Source organism: Cyprinus carpio, chromosome B3 (genome assembly GCF_018340385.1).
Source record: "Cyprinus carpio isolate SPL01 chromosome B3, ASM1834038v1, whole genome shotgun sequence".
In the NCBI taxonomy this organism is placed as follows: Eukaryota; Metazoa; Chordata; class Actinopteri; order Cypriniformes; family Cyprinidae; genus Cyprinus; species Cyprinus carpio.
In genome coordinates, this window is record NC_056599.1 from 32,620,363 (window position 1) to 32,644,061 (window position 23,699).

At 36.2% G+C, this 23,699-nt stretch overlaps 2 protein-coding genes across 2 annotated transcripts in view; both read right to left on the bottom strand.

Moving 5' to 3' along the window:
• The window catches only part of LOC109079991 (retinoic acid-induced protein 1), a 48,339-nt gene extending 36,612 nt beyond the window's left edge, over nucleotides 1-11,727 (bottom strand). The window contains exon 1 of the mRNA XM_042720860.1: nucleotides 11,599-11,727. The gene's annotated coding sequence lies outside the window, so the exon portion shown is untranslated. The remainder of the gene's footprint in view (nucleotides 1-11,598) is intronic.
• A 9,832-nt stretch (nucleotides 11,728-21,559) lies between these two features.
• fam20ca (FAM20C golgi associated secretory pathway kinase a) overlaps nucleotides 21,560-23,699 on the bottom strand; it is a 60,664-nt gene continuing 58,524 nt past the window's right edge. The window contains exon 10 of the mRNA XM_042720861.1: nucleotides 21,560-23,599. Within this exon, the coding sequence (XP_042576795.1) occupies nucleotides 23,335-23,599 (265 nt within the window). The 3' untranslated portion in view covers nucleotides 21,560-23,334. The remainder of the gene's footprint in view (nucleotides 23,600-23,699) is intronic.

The following is a 23,699-nucleotide window of genomic DNA, read 5'->3' on the forward strand; positions in this document are numbered from 1 at the left end:
TGTACTGCAGAAGTAGTGTGATAAGTATGTTAGTATGGTATTCATAGTATGTTAGTATGGCATTATAAACATGGCTGCAGTGAATGCTGCACATTTTGACAGCTGTAATAGGTTATTTTTGTATTCCATGCATACAAGCTCTCTTCATGCACACGTATACATGTCACACCAGTAAAAACTGTATAGCCACAGCGTTCTCTATTGTATACTACATGAATACCTGGCAAATGTAGGAGGTCATTCTGTTTTTTTTTTGCATACAAACTCCCTTCATGCACAATATACAGTGTATATATTATAGAAACAGTGTGAGTACGGTGTTAGTATACTGTTCTAGATATAACGGCAGTGTGTTCTGTTGTATACTGCAGATTTTTGTAAATGTAGGTTATTTCGGTTTTGCATGCATACAAGCCCCCTTCATTTTAGTGGTATTTTGGGTTATTTTGGTATTTAATTTTCATTTTAGTGTTCTTCTTTGCATACTACACGTTTTGGCAAAGTAGGTCATTTAAGTATTCCAAATTCCAAACTTTCTTCATGCATAATACATACTGCAGAAGTAGTATGAGTAGTATTGTAGTATGCTGTATTTTCAAGCACAGCCTACTTCTCCAGAGGCACACAGACAGTGTTAGTGTCGGACTGTGCAGTACTCTACACCCTGATAGCTTGTAGCAGTACATGGGTGTTGGAGATGGCCGAGAGTAAATGAAACGCTCTGTTTGCATGGCTTAGTGTGTGCGCGGATGAGTCCAGACAGACTAACTGCACCGTGAGTGTGTCCGGAGTATGACTGACATTAATAATGGAAGTGCGGCTAGTTAGCGTCAGACGGCCGAGAGCAGTCTGCGGTGTGACAGCGTGCTCTCTGACTGGCCAGTGTGCATGTGTATGCGTGTGTTTTGTGGAGGAGGGGTGCGTTTCTGTCACTCCAGCTTTTGTGGTGTTCACTTTGATGGGCCCTCCCAGGCGACAGAAGCACTACAGCCTACACGCACTCATAATTACACACACATCTGCAGACGCACACATCTGACAGACAGACAGACAGGCAGTGGGTTGGGCCTCTCTGCTCCCTGCGTCCCTTCATCTGCAGTGTGCTCTCGTTCTTTCTCTCTTTCACTGTGTTTTTATGTAGCGTGCGTGTGCCGGCAGCATGCCTGCACCATTATCAGCACTGCCGGCGCAGCGTGCCCATTGTCTTTGCCGATGGTGAAGTGCCGAGGGCATTGTTTTCTGCTGGCGGTGGGCCTGTATTCACACACACAGCAAAGTTCAGAAGCCTCGTGCCCCCTCAGATTTTTTTAGCTAAGTGGATTTTGAATGCAATTTAAAAGGCAAAAACTCTCTTTAATAATTAAAGTGATAGTTCACCCCAAAATATTTTCTTTTTTATTGTTGTTCCAAACCTGTATAAGTTTCTTTTTTCTTCTTTTCTTCAAAAGATATTTCGAAGAATGCTGGTTACAAACCAGCTGCTGGTAGCCATTGACTTCCATAGTATGATAGTATGGGGGTAAAAATACTATGGAAGTCAATGGTTACTGGTAACTTTTTGGTTACCAACATTGTTTAAAATATATTCCTTCATTTTGAGTGTTAGGAAGAAGAAAAAGGTTAGGTTTTTTGTTTGGATTGAGTTTGGGGTGTGTAATTGGAGAAATTTTTTTTTTTTTTGGGGAAATGTTGCACCTACTGTATTTAAGACAAAAAAATTAAAATAAAAAAACTGTCCAAAAATCGTTGTAGGAGAAATTACTTTGTATGTCTAAATTGAATCTGTCCAAACACCTTCCACAGACCATTTGCTAAGTTAACTCGTGAAACTAAAAACCTTATTACTTTCTTAACGGCAATGATTCGTGATGCATATTTTCTCAAAAAACAAAGGAAAAAAAAAAGTCTTCTTTGAAATTACTATCCTTGTGAAGAAGTAAAAGAAAGTAAAAGAAAGTTTTTAAAAGAACACCTATTATGGAAATAATATACTTTAAAAGATATACTTCAGTGTGAACTGACTGTAATATTTTCATAAATTTAATCATGCTATTTGCAATTAAATGAAAATGTATTATAGCGTTTTTTTTTTTGCTTAAATGTTTAGTTTAAATGGAACTAGTTGAACTTAGTGATTTTTTAGTACACTTTATATGTAGTTTATATGTAATTGTACATATTTGTCATCACACATTTGTAATAATAATGTTGTTTACAGTTTACATTTTAAATATATTGACTTGTAAATATAAAAATATATTTTTAAATATTAAAGAGTACATATTAAATGTGCTTTAGTATGTAGTCAACATCAAGTACGTAAGTACTTTTTAAAGCATGACAAACAATTATTAAATCACATCAAGTAACGCTCTTAATTTGATATTATTAAAGTGGACTTTTAAAGTGCACTTAAGTGTGTTAGATTTAAATTGCAGTTTTATTTAATGTGAAGATAAAATGTAAGACAGGATTTTATATATCACCAGAAGAAGCCACATATTTGCAAATAAAATAATACTAATGAAATAATAAGCCGCTTAAGTGTACTTCAAGATAATACAATTACATGACTATGCTTCTTAAACAGACATCTGATATCATTTACTCACCCTCACGTTGCTCAAAACTTTTTTAGAAAAAGCACAACCGTGACTGGGGCCCAAAATATGTGCATGACACCCCTGCCAAAGCTGTAGAATTGCCATGGAGGGTTGTGCATTAGGTGGATGTTTTTCCCTCCTTCTCTTCCTCAATTTCTACTTTTGATGCCTGCAGTAAACCATTTTATAAGGCTTTAATTGTATTTTTCTTATAATGGTAGATGGATCCAGTGTGGTTGCCATGTGGACAACACATCAAAATAGAGATTAGACTTAGATTAAAAATAGCACTACGATTCATTTTGGCATTGATGTATCTCTTGACATAAACAGCTCAAATAAATGTAGATTTTCAGAGTAAATATCCTTCCATTGCAGGGTCCAAGCAGTCTGATTCATCAGTAGGCAAATACCAGAATCTTGTGTTTTTGAGTAAAAATATATAAACATTCTGAAAATAAGATACCTTTATAAGAAGCAAAAGTGGGTTATAAATGTTATTTCACTCAAATAAATAAATACATCAATAAAAAAAATCAGTGGCTTTTCGATATCACAATAATAAAAAGCCATACTACCTTAATAAAGTCTTCATATAAAACAAAAATGCTTGAAAGTATCCTAGCTGATTGTATATAAAATATTCAATTCTAGTTTTCACAAAAAGAAATTAACATTTGACTAACAAATTATATATTTTTTTCTTAAATTTCAGTCAAAACATTACAGAATAAATAATGATCAGTTTCAAGAACTACCATTATTACTAATTCCATATCAGTTTTCTTCATATTCTTCATAAAAACTAATTTTTAGTAACGGAGTACGTTGGACACATTTAACAATTGAATTATATTTTTTTATTAAATTAAGTTTATTATTATTTTGCGTGTTTTACATTGGAGTTTTGCAGTGTATTGGTTGTAGTTATTCATATACTAAATTTTTAGTATTTACATTTACCCAATTCATAAGGCAGATTTAAATGATTACACAGCTTTAGAATTTACTCAATATTTTTTAAGGTAAAAATGTTTAAAAAGTAAAGTAAATGATAGTTTTAGAGTGAAGTATATAAGCTATATATCTAATAAATTAAGCTTTTTGGAAGTTTTAAGCATAAATATTACTAAATTGTATTCAAGATGTATTTTCTGGAAACAAATCGGAAAATCATGCAATTTTGCTTCTCAAGTAAATTTATTGCGTTTCAATGATGCTACTTTTATTGCAATTAAGAAAAAGAAGGATGAAGTTCTACAAAAAGAGGACATAGAAATGATATATTCTGCACTATTCAAGAGATTTAGCAGCATTTTCCAAATCTAAGACGGAGGTGTGTTTTCACGTCCCACTTTACTGCACTGTCGCTCCTCAAGGGTCTCACGATACACACCGTCCCCCAAGAGATCGTCTCTGTCCTCCCCCAACCCCGACACCCACCCACACAAACACACACCAGCCAACCGCAAACACACCTGCATGTACCTAAACACACATGAACGCTGCCCCCAATAGGTGAAGGCCATTTGATGCAGCAGCTAGTCAGAGCTACGAGATCTTCTCAAATCAAACCGTCGCAGTTGTCAGCTTTTGTAGTGCTATGAAAGGACTAGTTTTTGGTTCATTTTCAAAAGCAGAGCCCGTTTTGACTACAGCACCTTGTTGTGTGTTCTTTACTACAGCGAGGGGCTTGATGCTAACATTAGGCTAAACGCCTCTCGCCCTCTTTCTAACGGTTATATAATTCAAACGGCTGTTTGAAGCTGCAGAATTTTTCAAATGCTTTTGGTGCTGCTGTGATCACGGCGAGAAAAAAAAATCATCTGCGGCAGCATGGCTTAAAATCACAACCCCTCTCATCTGTTTCCGGCCCCTGAGAGCCGTTAAAAAACCCACGCAATCCGCTTTGTGGCGTCCAAAAGCAGCCTCCGAGATCAACCGACGCCACCCAAAATCTCACACCAGCGTCTACCTGTAGGTGCCCTTGATAGTGTCGCACTCTGGTAGGCCAGGATGTGCTGATGCTAGGTGGTAAATTGGTCTGTGCAGCTGGTCTCTCCTGAGGGGATGTGGTATGGATCACATACAGTCAGAATTGGGACACAAATAAATCACATGCAAATGCTTTCGCTCCTACTTTTGAACCTGCAGCTCTGCATCAACCATTAGCTTCGAGCTTTGCCATACATGCAAAGTGTTTTTTTGCCCTTTTTCTACTTATTAGTCTCCTTGGTAAAGCACGCCTATTATTGTTGCTCATACTTAGGGTTAGGGGTTTGTTCTACCTATTATTTAACCTTAATTATTAAACCTCTGCCCATAACGCTTTATTGTTTGAGCCACGGACATGAACCTCAAATTACACGGCTTATTGAGGAAGATGTGGTATTATTATAACTCCCTTAGACTTACACAGAAACAGTCATATCTAGATATCAGCGTATATCACAGAAGCTTGGTAGTGGCCTGTTTTGAATAAACCCCATAGTAACCACCAAGAGCCAGGGTATTATTTTTTAAATATTTTATTTGATTTTTGTTTCTACTTTTCAGTTATTATTATTAGTTTTGCTAATAAAATATAATATTTTTATTTAATTTTCAGTTTATTTCTTATTTTAGGTCAACTATTTTAGGGCTTTATCATATTCAAGTTAACTGTATCATGTTAAATGTTTAACAATGTTTAAAAATTTCTCATCAGAGTCTAGCAGTTTTGCTATTTAGTGGCATGTTAATGTTAGGCAGGTTGTAAAGAATACAAGTTTTAAAATAGGCTATACCAAGTATCCACTTTTTAATTTTAAAATCTTGTTTAACTTATTTTTGTTAAATTTTTGTGTTTTTTTTTTAATTCAATAACAAATTTAAAAATAGTTTTTTTTTTTGTTTTGTTTTTTTTTTTATTTTTTTCTTATTTTTTTTTTTTTTTTTTTTTGCTGTATTATTATATTATTATTATTTTTTGCTGAGTTTTCTAGTTTTATAAGTATTATAACCTTTTTTAGTTCAGGGCTAGTAAAGCTCACTGGTATCATTCAGCGTGTAATAGTAATACATTTCAAATCACAGTTAGGTTTAATGTTGGAAAGTTGTACAATAACATTAACAATCAACAACTGAAACTGATTTTAATAAATCATTCTTCTCAATCATTTTATTTTAAATTCATGGACATGTATTTGTTTTTGCTTCAGTTTTCCCTGTTAAATGAGTTAAAATTTTTAATAATAATAACTGTCCCTATATCACCGGAGGCAGGCACCACCCACAATGTCAGAAGAAAGGGAAACGAGAACATTCTGGAATCAAAGACACATTGCCCATATGAGTGCTGCAGTTTCAAAGCAGCAATGCTAACCGCTAAGTCATGGTAAACACTGAAAAAAATAAGAAACTGCAAGAACATAAAAGCCTCTTTTTTTATTAAGAAACCGTTTCTCAGCCGTGAGGTGTGTCAGGAAGCAGGAGTGTTTGTGTGCGCATGCGTGTGTGCACTAGTGTTCTGGCCCAGTGGACTGGTAAATACAGCGGCTGTGGAGTGGAAATGAAGGCTGGATCTATTTGGAGAAACGCTAGATGACCTTCCTCTGAGCTGGATGACATCCAAGTGATTTCACTGTGCTACCACCAACGCCATACGTCACGCTCCCAATCGCACACAGATGTGTATATTCAGACACACATGGACGTTAAGGGAGTAAACACGCACACAAACATAAACAACAGGCCATGAGTTCATTAAGCACAACCACACACATACACAAACATGCACATATACACTTAACAGCCAAGAAATGGAGCGCTAAAGACTAAATTGAAAACCCTTTTTGTATTTAGTTTAATTGATATTCTATTAACTTTACACCATTAGCCACCAATATGTGTTGAGAAAGTATCATTTTTGCTTAGATTACCCTGACAAATCATATCATATGTCACATAAAATCATGGAAGTGGTGCACAGCAGTTTAAAAATAACCGATTTTTAGGTGGATAATGGTTTGGTGCGTCACAATGTCTTGCCTCGCGAAAAAGTGTGCATAGTGTTATTTAACTGAGATCCCAGAACAGTTTTTCTATTGCTTTTTTATTTTAATCAGTTTTACAAATATGCACACATTAGCATTTGCATATTTATATTAGCAAAGCAAATTTATACTTAGTTTTCCCCCTGCTGTAACGAAACCATACCGAACCATGACGTCAAAACCGAGCTACGTACTGAATATACCGAAAGTCATGTTTGTGTACCATTACACCCCTAATATAGATAAATACATAAAGATACATATATATATATATATAGTAAGTATACATTTTTCTATGGCCATAAGCAAGTGGTTTCCACTGCGACACTATCAAAATATCGCTGTTTAAGCATCCTGACAAAGCAATATTGACCAATGCTGTGAATTTAGGGTGGGACTGTCTGTATGATTCGGCCAATGGCAGACAGAGGGAGTGTTCTGGAAACCTGTTTGGAAACAATTCGTATTTTTGGTCTCCATTTGATGCTACAACTGCGGGAGAAATCGCACACGTCAGCATCAAACAAATCAGTATTTTTTTTTGTCTGTAAATATGACATTCGTTGAACACGGGTTGTTTTGCGACCCTTGGTTGCGGATTAATGCGTCTGAGCCCAGTGCATTTGCGAAACGGTGTCGATTCATTACGGTGTCACATATCTGACCCCCTGACCATCGAGTTTGTTGTTTATTTCTTCTCTCCATCCATTCAATTTCTGTTCCCCGCTTGTTCAGACCAAGACTGCTGAGCATAGTGCTGCAGAGACAGCAGCATCTGGAGATAAATAATTCCTCCATCGCTCCTCTCCTCTCTTCCTCCCTTGCGCGCATTGCCCCGTCCTGACCTTATGGATCTGTTTTGAGCCGTTCCAGATTGTTGTTCAGGACTCTCGCACCTAGAAAACAGCGGAAGGGGGAGGGGTGCTGTCTTTCCCTCTCTTCACCTCATATCCGTCTGTCTCTCTCTCTCGGTCTACTCTCCCCCCCCTGCCTCTATCTAATTTCATTCCTATCACCTTCTATTCTTGAAAGAGCCGATGGTTTCCAATCTGTCTCTCTCTCTCGCTTTCTCTCTCGTTCTGTTTTTCATGGTTGTTCTCTGAGTGACCCTCAGGTCTGTGACAGTTTCAGGGGATTGCATCAGCCTCCATGCTACATCGGTATAGTCCTGACAAAAAATATAGGGCCATGGAGAGCTGGGCGGCGTGATGGTATATACCGTGAGATGGTAGAAATTTGTCAACCGCTACAGATTTTGCTAGAATGCTGTATTTGCGTGGGTAGGACTGCATTAGGTTTATACACATGAGAAAATGTGGAGTAATGCAAACAAGTAAAGATGACAAAGAACTTGTTATTAAGGGCGGTAACGTGAAACAGAGTTTAGCTGTTTATGGTTGCCGAGCAACGTCGAAACTGGCCGCATTAAAATAGAATTCACCTGATGCATTTATATCAGCTATTTTACAGCAGCTTCGATGTGGTTCATCCAATCAGAATTCAGAGTTGCTCTAATGCTAGTTTTAGTATTGTGTTTATTTTGTGAAGCTGTTTGTACTCTTATGCTAGAAGTGTTTTTCATTTCATAATCTGATCTTTTGATTTCTTTTTGTTTTGTGAAGCTGTTTGTACTCTAATGCTAGAAGTGTTTTTCATTTCATAATCTGATCTTTTGATTTCTAGTTTTTTGGGAAAAAACTACCGCCCCCCCCCCCAAAAAAAAAACAAAACAAAAAAACAAACAAACAAACTAAACATCCTAAAAAAAAGGAACATTCATTTTTAGTTATTTATTTGGCTATATTTATCTATTTATTAATACAAATACTTTACTAATACTAATATTAATATTTAGCCTATTTTAAAATCTTATTTTAAGCATAAATCTAACAAAACAGTAAGGTGTATGTTTAAAAGAAGAACATACATGTCACTACAGTGAGAAACAGTTAGTAAAAAGATATTCTCTAAAATGTCTGAATATTTTGAATTCAGAATAATTCTCATTTAAATAATTGGTTAGATATTAAAGGGGTCATATGATGCAATTTCAAGTTTTCCTTTCTCTTTGGAGTGTTACAAGCTGTTCTTGAACAGATAAGATCATTAAAGTTTCAAAGACTAAAGTCTCAAACCCAAAGAGATATTCTTTATAAAAGTTAAGGCTTGTCCACGCCCTCCTAAAACTGCTCATTTTAACATGCCCCCCACATGTCTACGTCACAATGTCGGAAGATTTGCATAACTCGAAACTGCTTTGTTTGCCCTTCTAAAAGAGGACACAACTAGAAATCAGTTGTTAAGTTGTATTTACAACACTGTTCCAGAACAGTGTTGTAAATACCTGAACCTGAACCTGAACTTGGGAGAGTATAGCCTACAATGCTTCTGTGCACAAAGGTTGTTTCTATAAAGTGGGACAGTTCCAACTTCGCAAGGACAGTCTTGCGCTTCTGATTCAAAGCCTGTAAGTACGTTTTCATATTTAAAGAATTTGCCACTGATTATTCAAATGCTTGTTTTGAACAGTGTTTTGTTGTTTGTTGTTTCTCTGATCACAAATGCAGACATGCTTTTATGTTTACGCGGTGCAATATGCAATGCAACGCATAAAAACAAGACACTATAAGTCATTAGAATCATTAATTAAGTCCCCACTGGATGCAACAAATGCCTAGTTTGTAATGGGTTTTATTGGTTTTGTCTCGTCTCGCCAGGACAAAGCAATATAGTATGGTAAGGTGCGTAACATTTCCGTCACACGCTCGAGGTATTCAGCCAATCACAAAGCACTGGATAGCTGGCCAATCAGAGCACATCTCGCTTTTTTAGAGCGATGAGCTTTGTAAAAATCGACATGTTTAGAAAGGCGGGGTATAGAGGAGAAACAATAATGTGCATTATGTGGAAAATAATGTTTTTTGAACCTTACACTGCATAAACACATTTCATTACACCAAATACACAAAATAATGTTCTTTTAAGCAACGTCATATGACCCTTTTAAATATCAAGGGAATATTTTATTGAAATATATATATTAACAGATTAGTGTTATATTTTGGTTTGTATCCATCAAGTTCCAAATACATAATAATGCTAATAATAATAAATGTGAAGTAAATAATTTATAATAAATAAGTACCTTTCACTTGGGAAATATTATTTAATTTACTGGATTATAAAAAAAGCAGTCAGCGATTATTATATATTTATCTATATTATCATGAATTATGACGAATACTGATTGTATACTATAAAAAATTATTTATTTTATCTTTAAATTTATCATTAACTTTTAATAATTAAAATTGTCAAGTTATATTACCATGATATAAAATGACTCATAGCATGATATAAGATTGTGGTCATACCGCCCGCCCCCTGCAAGCGTGTGTGTGTTTGGCACATGATCTCGTCTGCTGATGTCTTGGGTTGTTTTACATGCAGACTGACGCTCTTAACCTTGGAAATACAGTTGCAACGTTTTTTTTTTTTGTGGATTTATCTAGTATGTTATTGCAGTTATGTTAGTATCAATTTTTCCTCCTTCTCTCTAATTCACTCACATATTCATGTCATCCCTCCATTTTTCTCCCCTGCCTTCCTATTCCTCTCACCTCTCTCTCCGCTCCGTATCTGTCCGTCTCACACATACCAACACACACACACACACACACACACACACACACACACACACACACACAAACACACACACACACACACACACAGCGCTCTCCGCCTGTCAGCACACATGCGCATCGCACGCACACACACACACACGCACACACACACACACACACACACACACACACACACGCACGCACGTCTCTAAATGGATTCTTGCAAGAGGGGCCGTCCAGAGCATCAATATCAGTCAGCTGTGACACTGCAGTCTCAGTGCAGCGTTTAATAGGTTAGAGCTGTCTTACTCCCGTGTTTCCTTGATCAAGGGCATGGTGCATGCAAAATAATACACACACCAACAGAACGAATTCCCTTGAAATGCATGTAAATAGACTTATATGCTTTCCAGAACGTCTCAATCACAAAATCATCCTCATAGTATCGTATAACCACAGGTTACCATATAAAACGCAACACACACTGCATATCATATGTGTGTGTAATAATGTGTCGTCAACATAAACACAAGAGCATGTTGAGTACGACGTAAACGCACAAGTTTTGTGTTGTTTTTGATTTCGGCTCAACACGCAGCCCTTGTTTAGCACATTCTAGAATCTCTAACATTCTAGAAAATCTTCCTTGTATGATCACATAAGCACAGGTTTTCATATAAGACACACTGTATATGCATAATGCATCTTTAACATAAACACAAGCGCATGTTTGTGTTTTACGCTATAAATTTGACTGTGGTTTAGTACATTTCACAAACAGTGTGTGAATCACATCTAGTCTGAAGCTTAAAAATGCCTTTCTTATTGTTAAAATACTCAAACACTCTTGAAAATAAAGGTTCTTTTTTTGGCATGTATGGTTCCATATAGAACCTTTAACATCAATGGAACATTTCCACTGCAAAAAGTTACAATTATTAAAATTAAAATGATTAAATTATTCAAATTAAAAATATTATTAAAATGTTCTCGAAATGATGGCACTGCCATAGAACTTGTACAACATACTAAACACAGTTTTGACTCAAACAAAATAGCCCTCTCGTAATATCTATTGCTACTAAAAGTTGCCAGATTTGAGATCAGCTCTGTAGCTTCTGAAACGGAATTCGCACAGAAGCAAACTGAACTCCGATCAGGCTCGGAGCGCAACGGCAAACACATGGGCATCCTGTTATCCAACACGCCCCCCTGTCCCCATATATGCGGCTCTGGAGAGGCACAGCAGCGCTCCGTCCCGCATTCCCTGTCCATCCATCCATCCAACACTTGCACTGACATTAAGCCCCTTAAATGCTGAGAAACATGCGTCTCTACCTGCGGTGGTGCCTGTGCCTGGATCCCGGTCCTCTGGATCAGGGCTGCAGCCTCCTGCAACGTGGAAAATGGCAGATATTCCCTGTCAGTGGCAGACTCGTCTCTCTCTCTCTCTCTCTCTCTCTCTCTCTCTCTGATTTTGTGTGTTTGGTCGTGTATTTTTTATTTTTCTCTTTCCTTTTGCTGCCATGTTCGGAGCGGGGTGGGGGCTAGGGCTGGGGGTGTAGTTTGGAGGAGCGTAAAGGAGAGAAAGGGGGCTCAGGGGGATAAGAAAGCAATTAGAGGGCAGTCCTCTCTTACTTCCAGACAGAATGTATAATGGAATTAGCTCAGGGGGGATCACAGCCCTCCGCAAGCCAGTGAGAGATGGATGGAGTGAATGTATGTGTGAATGCTGATTTGTGAAAGGGGGAGTCGATTGGAGACCACCTGCTCTAGGTGGGCGAGAGAGAGAGAGAGAGCGAGAGATGGAGGGGAAAGATGTCAGCTTCAAAGGCTACCTCAGAGGTTAGAGATCTCTCATCAGAGCCACTGTGTGTGTGTGTGTGTGTGTGTCGAGAGAAAGAGTGCGGTGTGGATCAGGCAGGAGCTGAAAGAGTTCACTTAGATGAGGAGAGCCCCACAGAAAAGAAAAATCACAAATGAGATCTCTTGAATATTTCAATGATTTTTTTCCTAGACAGCCCTGAGACTGGATAGAGGACAAATGGAGACCCGTGAAATCAAAATGGGTCGTTTATATGATAGTGTACTCCTAAACGTGGATGCAATTAGGCCTAACATTTAGCATTTTAAATGTACCAAGTCGATGATTCATCCTGCACTCACAGGATTATGCATACTTACGCCCAATCAGATGGCCTCTAGAATGAGAATGTCCCGCCCCCAAGTCATCTGCAACCAATTAGCAACAGCAAAACATGGATCAAGGCTGTAAAGTAAACAAAAAGACTGTAGGCTGTTTAAAAATAGGGATGATCAATTTATGATCCCTGCACCAACTTCCTGTTTTAAAAGGAAGTACATCAACACAAGAAAAACCAAACTGCCCTTTTCAAGCCATTTCTTGATGTCTTCATGTCATCTGACCTATCTGTAATGTAGCATAATGTCATCTTGTAGTGTACTTCAAATCTTAAAAGTATACTTAGAGATTAACCAGATACTATAATATTTTTGAAATAAAAGGCCTCTTAATTCTGTCAAAAGCACTCTTAGTTTCAACTAATTGTATTCAAATAATGTAAATTGTATTTTACTTGTAACTTACATTCAAGCATATGTTTTAAAGTGCATTTTTTTCTCAAATAAATACTCCTTTTAAAAGTGTTTATTTATTTATGTTTAGCAAGGGAAGATACCAAAATTAGAGATTTTAATATGAAGTCTTCATAATTTCCCACAAAATCCACATGAAAGACCAAATTATCTTAGCTATGTTATCCACATAATATAATAATAATAATAATAATAATAATAATAGTAGTAATATTTATGAAATAAAAGGCATTTTAAGTGTGTCAAAAGCACTTTTAATTTTAACGAATTGCATTTAAATAATTTAAACTATTTTTTTTTTTTTAAATCTAACTTTTAAATATATTATTTTAAAGTACACCTTTTCTGTAATAAATACTCTTTTTAATATTTGTTTGTTTGTTTGTTTTTTAACAAGGGAAGATGCCAAAATTTTAATATGAAATCTTCAAAATTTCACAAAAAATCCACATGAAAGACTAAATTATCTGTGTTATGTTATCCACATAATATTTATTATATATTATTTTTTTTATTTTTTTTATTTTATTTATTATTATTATTATTTTTAAATTTAATAAATAATTCTTTTTTTTTTATGAATGTAAATATATTTTATTTGTGTATGTTATTACTAATAAAGTATTTTAGGAGAAACATCTGAGACGTAGAAGATACGTAAGTGAGATCTCCTGAGCTATTTTCCTCCGGGGAGAAACACAGAGGCTGTGGGGGGAGGCTGGAGAGATTTTTATGATGCAGAGGCTCGTGCCAGTGACTGTGAACTATGAAGGTGTGTGTGTGTGTGTGTGTCCTCACTGACAAGATAAGAAGTGTGTGTGCGTGTGTGGGTCACAGATTGTGCCATGAATAAGAATAAGCCGAGCATACTAAAACCTTTCTGCCTGTAATTACAAGTCCCCCTCTTTCTACTCTCTTTAGCGACATCAAATCAGAATCCAGAATGCATTCATCAGTATTGCTGCACAACAACCTTCATTTCTTATTCATCTCCGTCGTGAGTGCAACATTCACATTAAACAACCCGTCCATATTAAACGACTAGGTTGCTGCGTGTCTGATCGTGCCCTGACAGTGTTTCTCTCTTGAAGTTTACTGTCAGAGCCCAGAAGAGTAACCGATTGATTTGGGATTTCATTTCTCTCCAGACACGCGCCACTGTGCGACCTTGACGACGCAAGACAAGACTGATATTTTACATGCGTTTTTTTATCTAGAATAACAAGTCATAAAATACTTTGAATGAATCTGCTACTTTGACTTTACATTCTTTGATGGCATAACATTTTAAAAATAATATAATGCACACATTTAAAAAAATAATAATAATAATAATATTGAGAAAATTCACAGTTAATATAGACAAACTAAATCAGATCTATGGCTTTAAATATTCTCTAGTGAAGTAAACACATTTTTTCTTTAATTATTATTATTATTATTATTATTATTATTATTATTTTATTTTTTTTTTTTTTTTTTTTTTTTTAACAGAGGATAATCATTCCTGGTTTCAGAATAAAAAACCCAAAATAAAAGTTCTGTCATTATTAACTCATCTTTATATATATAAATTTCCTGGCTGCTCTTTTTTGTAAATTTAAATTGTTTAATGTTATTTGGATTAGGTTTAAATAAAATAAAATAATTAATAAATAAGTAAATCATCATACCACTATAATAAATGTAATGTAATCCATTAAGACTCTATATTACTCTATATGCATACTAAGCCTTCTTAATCTTTTTTGTTGTTTTTAGATAGATAGACAGACAGACAGACAAACAGGTAGACACAGATTCATTAATTAGATTCACAGGCTCATTGAAGGGGAGATTTTGTCACATTCGTCTCTGTTTGGGACATACTAATGAGGCCACCGCGCAGCAATTAATGAATGTCTGTTTCTTTCTTCTTCTCCATTTACTTGCTCTTTTTAATGGTGAATGGATGCCTGACACAGAGGAATCATGTTAATGAGTGCTGGGTACGGAGAGAGAGGGATCTTTGGGTCAGACGCTCTCATGAGCACATGAGCCTCATGATCAATGGAGAGGAAAGATGTGTGTGTGTGTGTGTGTGTGTGTGTGTGTGTGTGTGTGTGTTGGGGGACAGGGTGTCTCACTGTTACCATAGAGACGAGAGGACAGTGGTCTTGAACATCACTACTGAGCAGGAGGGATGCTCATACAAGCTTTGGGAAAGGTTAAAAACGCTGGTGTGCATGCAAATAAGGGTTCGGATAAGACGGAGGACGTGGTTGTATTGAGGTAGAGTTAAAGCTGATCTATTACTAGTGCAATAATAAACATTTCACACACTTGATATAAAAGGTCCAAATACATTTTTGTTGGCTTTGTAGCTACTGCATCAACGTGAAAAGGCTTTAGTGTCGTGTTCATCGAGGCATATATGTGTAACTTTCTTTTCTGACACGTTTATTGGAATCGTTCATGATGTTGTCGTTCATTTGGCAGATGTGGGAGAATATGTGTTTACTACACAGTCTATGACTGACTAAGTAAACACTGCTCGAATGATACAACAATAACACACGCGCTGCCATCTAGCGGTGACACAGTGATACAACGCTTCTGATGTGTGGAAAATATTTTGATGAAGATGGTGTTGATGATCCAACCAGAACTGTAGACAAAACTCTGGATGCGTCCATGCAGTGGCTCACATGTAGAGCAAAAAGACTGACTTGCATTTGAGGTATTTACAAAAATTAAGAAATAAATAAAAATTTAAGCGTTATTGACAAGTCCGTTGACTTCAGTTGCCATTTATTGATTTCAGTCGCCATCTAGTGGACATACATGGGAAGTGCTACAGATTACACGACTTCGAGATAATACACTACTACTGTCTTTTTGTCTTTTCTTTTCTTTCTTTTTAGAAATTCTAAGCAAATTAGCAAATGAAACTAAAATGAATATTTCATTTCATATTGGTCCTACACATCTTTGTAGGCAGTATTATTTTTGTATTATTAATAATGTTTTGAATTAGTTTTTATTTTTATATTTTTAGTTTTCATTTTAATTTTAGATTAAGTTTTAGTCATTTTAGTACTTTTTTCAGTTAGTTACAAAGACAACAGTTTTTTGTAATATTTTTTTTAAAGTTTACGCTTCTCATCTAATATTTATATTTTGTTTTGTCAACCTCATTTAAATAAAGAAAAGCTTTTCTGTTTATATTTTGTTTTCATTTTAATTTAGTTTGTTTTAGTTATTTTGTTATGTGCTTTCGTCAATTTTATAAACCTTTTTTTGATATAAATATGATAATTTTGCTCATTTATGTTTGTTTTAGTCATTTTTAGTCAGTACTTTTTCAGTTAGTTTTTAAGTTAGTTTTTATGATTTTATTTTTTATTTAATTTTTTTTTAAGTTTACGCTTCTCATCTTATATTTGTTTTATTTCATAGCTTTATTTAAATAAAGAAAAGCTTTTAATATTTTTAGTTTTCATTTTAATTTTAGTTTAAGATTTAGTAATTTTGTTATGAGCTTTTGTCAGTTTGATAAGCTTGTTTTTTTTATAAATATTATTTAGCTTAAATTTATTGTAGTTTTAGTAATTTTAGTACTTTTTTTAATAGTTGCAAAGACAACATTTCTAAAGTTTTTTTTTTCTCATCGAATATTTATGTTTTATTTACGTCAGCTTTATTTAAATAAAGAAAATAGTCTAATAGTTTAGTTTTAGATCTCTGAAGAGTCTAAGTATGCAAAATGCAAAACAAAAGTTTTCAAGGAAAGAAAATAAATAAATATACAAATGCATTGGTTTATATTCATTACCATACTGTTTACATTTCCCTTAATATACAACAAATTTGAAATAGTGTCATGTGGGCTTTTTCTATTCAACAGAGCTCCTCTTTTGTTCCAGATATAAAATAATCACAACACCCAACCATCATGACAGAATATTCATTGTACAGTACAGAGTAGTCACAGAACATAAATACATATTATGTTATTGAATATAATTTATTCTTAAATGTCTTCGAGGATCTGTAAATCTCTTACCCAGTGGGTGTTTTTTTTCATCTTGTGTCACACATCATAATCTCTCCAGGTGGTCAGATTAACACATTTACTTATGAAATGGAAGGCACTCATCCTCTGAAAATCACAGCTCACATCAGACCAGACCTGCTGTCACTGAACTGACAAAATATTGTCTATGTAATATTTCTACTCAAGATAACAGTCATTAGCAGTGGTGTGGTGTAGCCTTATATTTAAAGATCTGAGCTGTGTGTTCTTGATCAAGACAACTTCAGGCTACTCTAGGGGGCTTAACTTGTAATTAGCGTACTGTAATTTGCATTTAAGCAATAACTAAATGACTAATTAGTCACAATTAGAGGTGTTAAGTTTATGTGGTTTTTGCGCTACTTAGTGGAAGTAGTGTATTAAAGTAGTAAAGCATATTTTTAAACAACCTTTGCAAACGCCTTTCATTACACCCGTTACTCTTATCCTTTCGATATCTTAGTATGTTATCTGGGGCTTGACGGTAAAGAGTTAACATATGTGGCAAGAGCTTGAAGTTTAGCTTACCTGAGGAGAAGAAATTCTGCAAGTGACACCTAAATATTTCATCAAATTCCTCCGTCTTGTAAAATCTCTGCCACATTGTTTCACAACGTTGTCTTTCTCTGTGTATTTTAGCAAGTTTTCGATTTTTTGCTTCCACTTCTCTAATGAAATCTGAATTTGTTTTGCTACTCCGGCAAAACACCCATTGGCTCAGCTTGATGCAGTAGCCACGCCCCAAACTCTCGCTATTGGTTGATTCTGAAAGAGATTGACAGATCTGAGCGAACGCTCTAATGTTTCTAAAAGGTTCCCGGGAGGCTCAATGAAAACTCTTTTTATTGTTTATTAAAAACAATAAACTGGATTTAAGAGAATGTATTTTGACATTAAAAATATGGCTTTCATTATTGACACTTTTAAACCTGTCAGTTATTAGCCACAAATGATTTTGAATAATTTGAATGTGTTTCTTTTAAACTGGCATAATAATAAATTGGTAGTCATTTTAATGACCTTAAATTAATAATTTAGTAAGTTATGGTATCATCACTGGCTAATATTGGGACAGCAAACGCAAATGAGATCTTGAATACTTATGATTTACTCATTGAGGCATTATAAATCCTGATTTTTTTTTTTTTAAAGACTTGACTTATAGCGTGAAAAAAAGAAAAAGAAAACCAATATTGCATCTCTTGAATTTGAATAAATAATTTTTCAATTGGTTGCAAACTCCCCAAGCTTGACTTGCACCCTCAGGGCTGATGACACATGTAAATGTAGCTCATAAGTAATATTAATCAAAAGCTACACAATCAAGCCACCTGTCTGTCTGATGAATATGCATGACCTGTTTACATGATTTGTATATTAATTTGTCACTGTCACAGCATGAATGCTCCAACCTCTTTAATATTAAATACCTTGTTTTTATGTAATATTTCACTTCACTAAACTTAAAAAATAACCCTTCACATGAAAGTTAATCTGTATTAGACAGGAAAATTCACTGCCCTTCAAAACTAATTTCTATCTTGCATAGGAAAATGCAATTAGGGAAGAGCAGGGCCACATGTTAGTAATGACCTTGATGAATAAAATGTACTGTACATTTCATTTTCAATCCTAAATGGCTGAGTCAAAAGCACCGTGAGATCTAATGCAAGTCTCTTTCAGTGTGAAATACCAGCTTTGAGAGTTGCAGGTAGAGCTTTTTAATGTCAGAGGAAAGGTAAAAAAGGCTTTTTCCCTTTTGAAATGCAACCTGCTGTTTAGCAATAGGGGATGAATACGACATCAACATCTCAGTTTTGTTTACATGTGAGATATTGCCTCACAGTGCGCCACAAGCTGTTGCCTGGAGACAGCAGTTGGGCCTTCCGACATCTTGCCGTCTAATCCGTCCAGCGGGGCGCAGGTTTAGAGGGGTCCATTTCAGGACATGAAACGCCTCCTACTGTACTCCTCACATAAAAGCCTCAGGATGGTTTGGCTTTGTGAAGGCAATATTCTTTTAGAATTTAAAAGAGAGAAGGCGGCATCCTATATTTGCTGTGATATGATAATGCATATTTAAATCACTTTTTTTTTTTTTGTAAAACGTTGTACCGCCATCCAGTGGTCAAGTAATAAATTGCATGTCCTCTAATGCACAAAAAATATATTTAGGCCTAAATTTAAGAATTATGTCTTTTGGCATTTCAATCTTTTATACATAAATTGAATGTTTTTTTATTGATAAAAATTATATTTATGTGATTTAAATACGCAATCACCAGGTTTCTACTGTATATCTATCATCAATAAATTCAATTTGTTTCAATCTCATACATTTTAACTAGCTGAATAATGCTTGTGTGACAGCTATTTTATTAACCATGCTATACCAGCTATATTCTAACCATGTGAATACCTTGACATATGTTCACAATAAACTGATTTATGTTGATTCTAAGCAGTTGGATAATAAGTCTGTTTTGCTCTTTATCAAATGGTGACAGACACCAACAGATGTAATTGAAGACTAGAACTTCATCTTCATGGTGCCGACAGGAAGGTTTTTAAGGTCACAGTGACATTCCTGTGTGTCCTGTAACTGTTTCAGCATGTGAATGATTATTATAACGTAATAGAAGTGTATATAGCAGGATATGGGTGAGAGAGATAGAGGGTTTACGGATTAGAGGGGTATTATGTATCGACTCAAAAGGTATGTCGTTATGTGACCTGGCAGAGTGTCAGAGTAAGAGCAGCTTCACATATCTGAAGAAGCACAGATCTGATAAATCTGCCTGCTTTTGAGGTTCGTTTTACGGATAGTAAAGCTGATAAATGTGCCTGCTTTTGAGGTTCGTTTTACGGATAGTAAAGCGGCTGAGTTTAAGATGGTTGTGCTCTAGTACCACAGAAAAGAAGGTCAACACTAGATCCCTCAGTTTGTAAAACCATCAAGTCTAAGGAGCGATTAACATGAGACCAGATGAAAATCATTTAATGGGATTATCTTTGTAAAGGTTTTATCTGCTATTTAATAACTCCTGTTATGACTAGGTAAGACTAGTAAACCTGATAACTTTATATGCACAAGGATATCAGAAATTTACTGTTCAAACAGAGAAAAGTCCAAGCATACATCTATAACCGCTTGTGAAATAGAAGTGCACTTCAGCATATTTCTAAAAATAGTAATTGTTATGGAAATAATATACTGAACTGAGTGTCATGTTTTGTACATTTTATTGTGTTGTTTGCAATTAAACCAAAATGTATTATAGCTTAAATTTATATTAAAAGCAGTCAGAGTAATGCTTGACCCACTTAAATAGGGCTTACATCTTTATATGTCATTTCATATTTACTTCTATTGTCTTTGAAATATGGTTTAAGTACACTGCGGAATGTATTGACAGGCAACTAATATATATATGTATGTATGTATGTATGTATATAAAAATGTCACTTCTGTTGAAACTACTATGTCATGTATTTAAATATATGTAAAGAGTTTATTTGTAAAAACAGATACTATTTGCTTGCTTTTTACACAGAAAAGAGTTCAACAACATAGCTTCATTTATTGCACACTTTTATCATTTTGCAAACAGATTTTCACAGTAACAATGCCTAAGAGAGGAAAAGAAAACTGAAGCATTTGTTTTTGCTCCGAAAACAGCCTCTTGGATGAACGTATCATATTTACAGATATGTACAGAAAAACTGAGAGTATTGGGAACATTTTTAAATCTGTTTGGCTAAGAGAAGCCTTGACCATCTCATAATTACTTACTGCCAAATAAAAAAATCACCTTTGAGTCCAGGCCATGGGCTACTAAAAGGTCCATTTGTGAATAATCCCAAAACATTCAAGTTTCTTGAGCATTGCACAGGCACTGGGGTTAAACACAAAACACACATGTGGCCCCTCACTTTACACAGAGCAGTCAGACTATCAAATCATCTTTACAATGTCTGTGAGGAACAGGGACTTCATTTAAAGGACACACACACACACACAAAATCTCAAATGCAAAGTAAGACCTAAAACCCAACAAGATTTCCTCCCAAATGTACTCTTTCTTAATAAATAGCATTTTGAGCTTTTAAAATACAACACACAACTACTTCCGAAAGGTTCATTTAGAGATCAACTAAACCTTCTTTAAAATGCGATGGTGTGAATATGAGTGAATGAACGAGACTGGAAGTGGCAGTCACCACTGCTATAAAGATAAAAGGCACTCTTTTGCCTTTTTTTGGCCATGGTTTACACAATACAAAATAAGTGAGAGCTGAAACATTTTTTTTATACTGAGCAATGGAGTAATAACTTTTGTTGAAAGGTCAGTATATGTGAGTAACGCTGAAAAACAAAACAAAACAGTAGGAAGGAAACAATGTCCTATTATAAAACGATCTATCAGCATTACACCACGTCCTATAACCACTTTCCACAGGCAAGTAATTTGCTAATCAGTGCTGGATTCACGAATGATTGCACGAGTAATGTTCTTCTTAACTGTTATTTTCTTTCTATTTTATAAGCTATGAAAAAAGTGAGAATTTTTTTTATTTTTAAAATATATATTGTAGTTTTTTTCTTTTTTATTGTTGTTTTGTTCAGAGCTGATAGGTAGCGGAGTGGGAGAGAGAGGGGTGGGGGCGGGAATCGGGAAAGGTCCTCGAGTCGGGTTTCGAACTCGGGACACCTGTAACGCAACGGCATTGTATGTCGGCGCACTGCCCACAAGGCTATCGGCAAAATGTCTAAAATCATATTTGGAGTAGTGCAATGGAACGCCACATTTGTGTAGAGTAGATATGGATATATGATCACGCTAACATTGCAGCACACAGGGAGATATACACTGTTAATGCTAAACATTCGACTGTAAGTTAATGCATTAATGAGTCCACGTTCCCATATTTCATGATAATAAAACCAGAGAAACGTGTGTAAAACACTGTGATTGATCCTCTCTGTTAATAATCACAGAACAACAAATGCTTACACTGAGTGCTATTATGTAACCTCCCCAAACTCCCGAATTTCTAGGACACATCTTCATAGACCATGAAACACCGGAAGGAGCATTTGGTTTGCTATGTTATGTTCTCGGAGCAATGAAACGGATGAGAGATCAGATCCCACGTCTGACTGAATGGAACGCAGCATAATACACAAATATGTGAAGCAGGATTTCGGACCAGTGAGAGTTCACTGTTGGCAAAGCTAAAGAAATAGACTCAGAAGAAAAAGAAACCAACCAAAATGTCTTGTACAGAGGTGTCCAATCCTGCTCCTGGAGGGCCACTGTCCTGCAGAGTTTAGCTCCAACCCTAAATAAACTCACCTGAACCAGCTAATCAAGCTCTTTAGGCCTGCAAGAAACACCCAGGCAGGTGTTTTGTAGTACATTGGAGGACAGTGGCCCTCCAGGAGCAGGTTTGGACTCCCCTGGTTAGGACAAAAACTCATTTTAACATGAAAGGACTTATCGTTTGCTGTTTCCTGGTTAGGACCGATTGGTTTGTTTCATTCCCTCGAGCCTGTGCCCTACTCTATAATCAAGCACTGAAATCACTCCACCAGAAGAGACTCGAGATACCTGCAGTGTGAAGTACGACTAACATCATTATGAACTTCCGCTAGCATAGCATCAGCCCGTCCTTAAGGTTCTCATTTAGAGGGCGCAGGTGTATTCAGCATGAGGCCTGAGATGAGAAACACTGACTGTGGGCACAGGACGCCTGAAGAACCAATCAGCGGGATTCTCTCCTTCTCCACAGAGATGTTTAAACACGTGCTTCACCACTGAATAACTGCAAATGAAGCGCGCACTTCACCTTAAGTGAAATAACAAACGTGCCGAATCTGACACGATGATTGAAGGCTTGATGGCACAATGTGCAATTGAAACGATGGCTTAGTTCAGATGGCAGGAAATGAAGTCGAATTGTGAACGCACAGGGAAGGATGCGTTGAAGTGTCCTTGCACAGTAGTACTGCACTGCAGTACTATCATTAAAGCTTGTTTACGTGCCCTAACATCAAAGACCTACATGAGCACATTTGTGTTTGAATATATAGATCTGAGTAACAAAATCATCTGTTTCAGCTTTTGGTACCAACTTGTCTGTACACTTGCCAACTCGAAATATGGAAATGTAATAAATGATATCAGCAGACTTGTCAAACAGATCAGGATGCAACAGAAAAGCCTCGGCCATCCAGAAACGATGTCTTCGTCCCAGAGTTCTGCATCTACACACACAATAGGGTGGCTCCTCAGAGGCATTGGTGGTGTGGAATTCACTGAATTCAGAGTGTGACTCGAGCACAAGCCTCGGTGGGGCTCATGGTGGGGGACTGACTGGCGGGAACCGAGGTTCAGGCCTCATTACCTCCCTCCGTGCGCCTGGTGGTGGTGCGAGGAGGGCTGTCCGTCCAGGTCGTTCTCTACCACTGATGGGAAGCCTTCTTTCTCCATGCAGTCAGCCAGCACTTTGAGCACCAGGCGCAGTCGGCGGTCCATGGCCTCTAGGTGGGGCTGGATGAGGATGGGTGCCAACTGGTCCTGCAGTAGCGATTCCTCCATTAGAGAGCTCAGCTTGAACTCCTCTTTGGCCAACAGCTGTAGCCGCAGGTACGTCGACCTCTTCACTCTGAGAGAGAACGGTAAAAGGTATAACTCAGCAAATCAGCTAATTTGTTTAGTGTATAGGGCTCTATGATAATACAGACAGAATTGTAAGATCCAGTTAT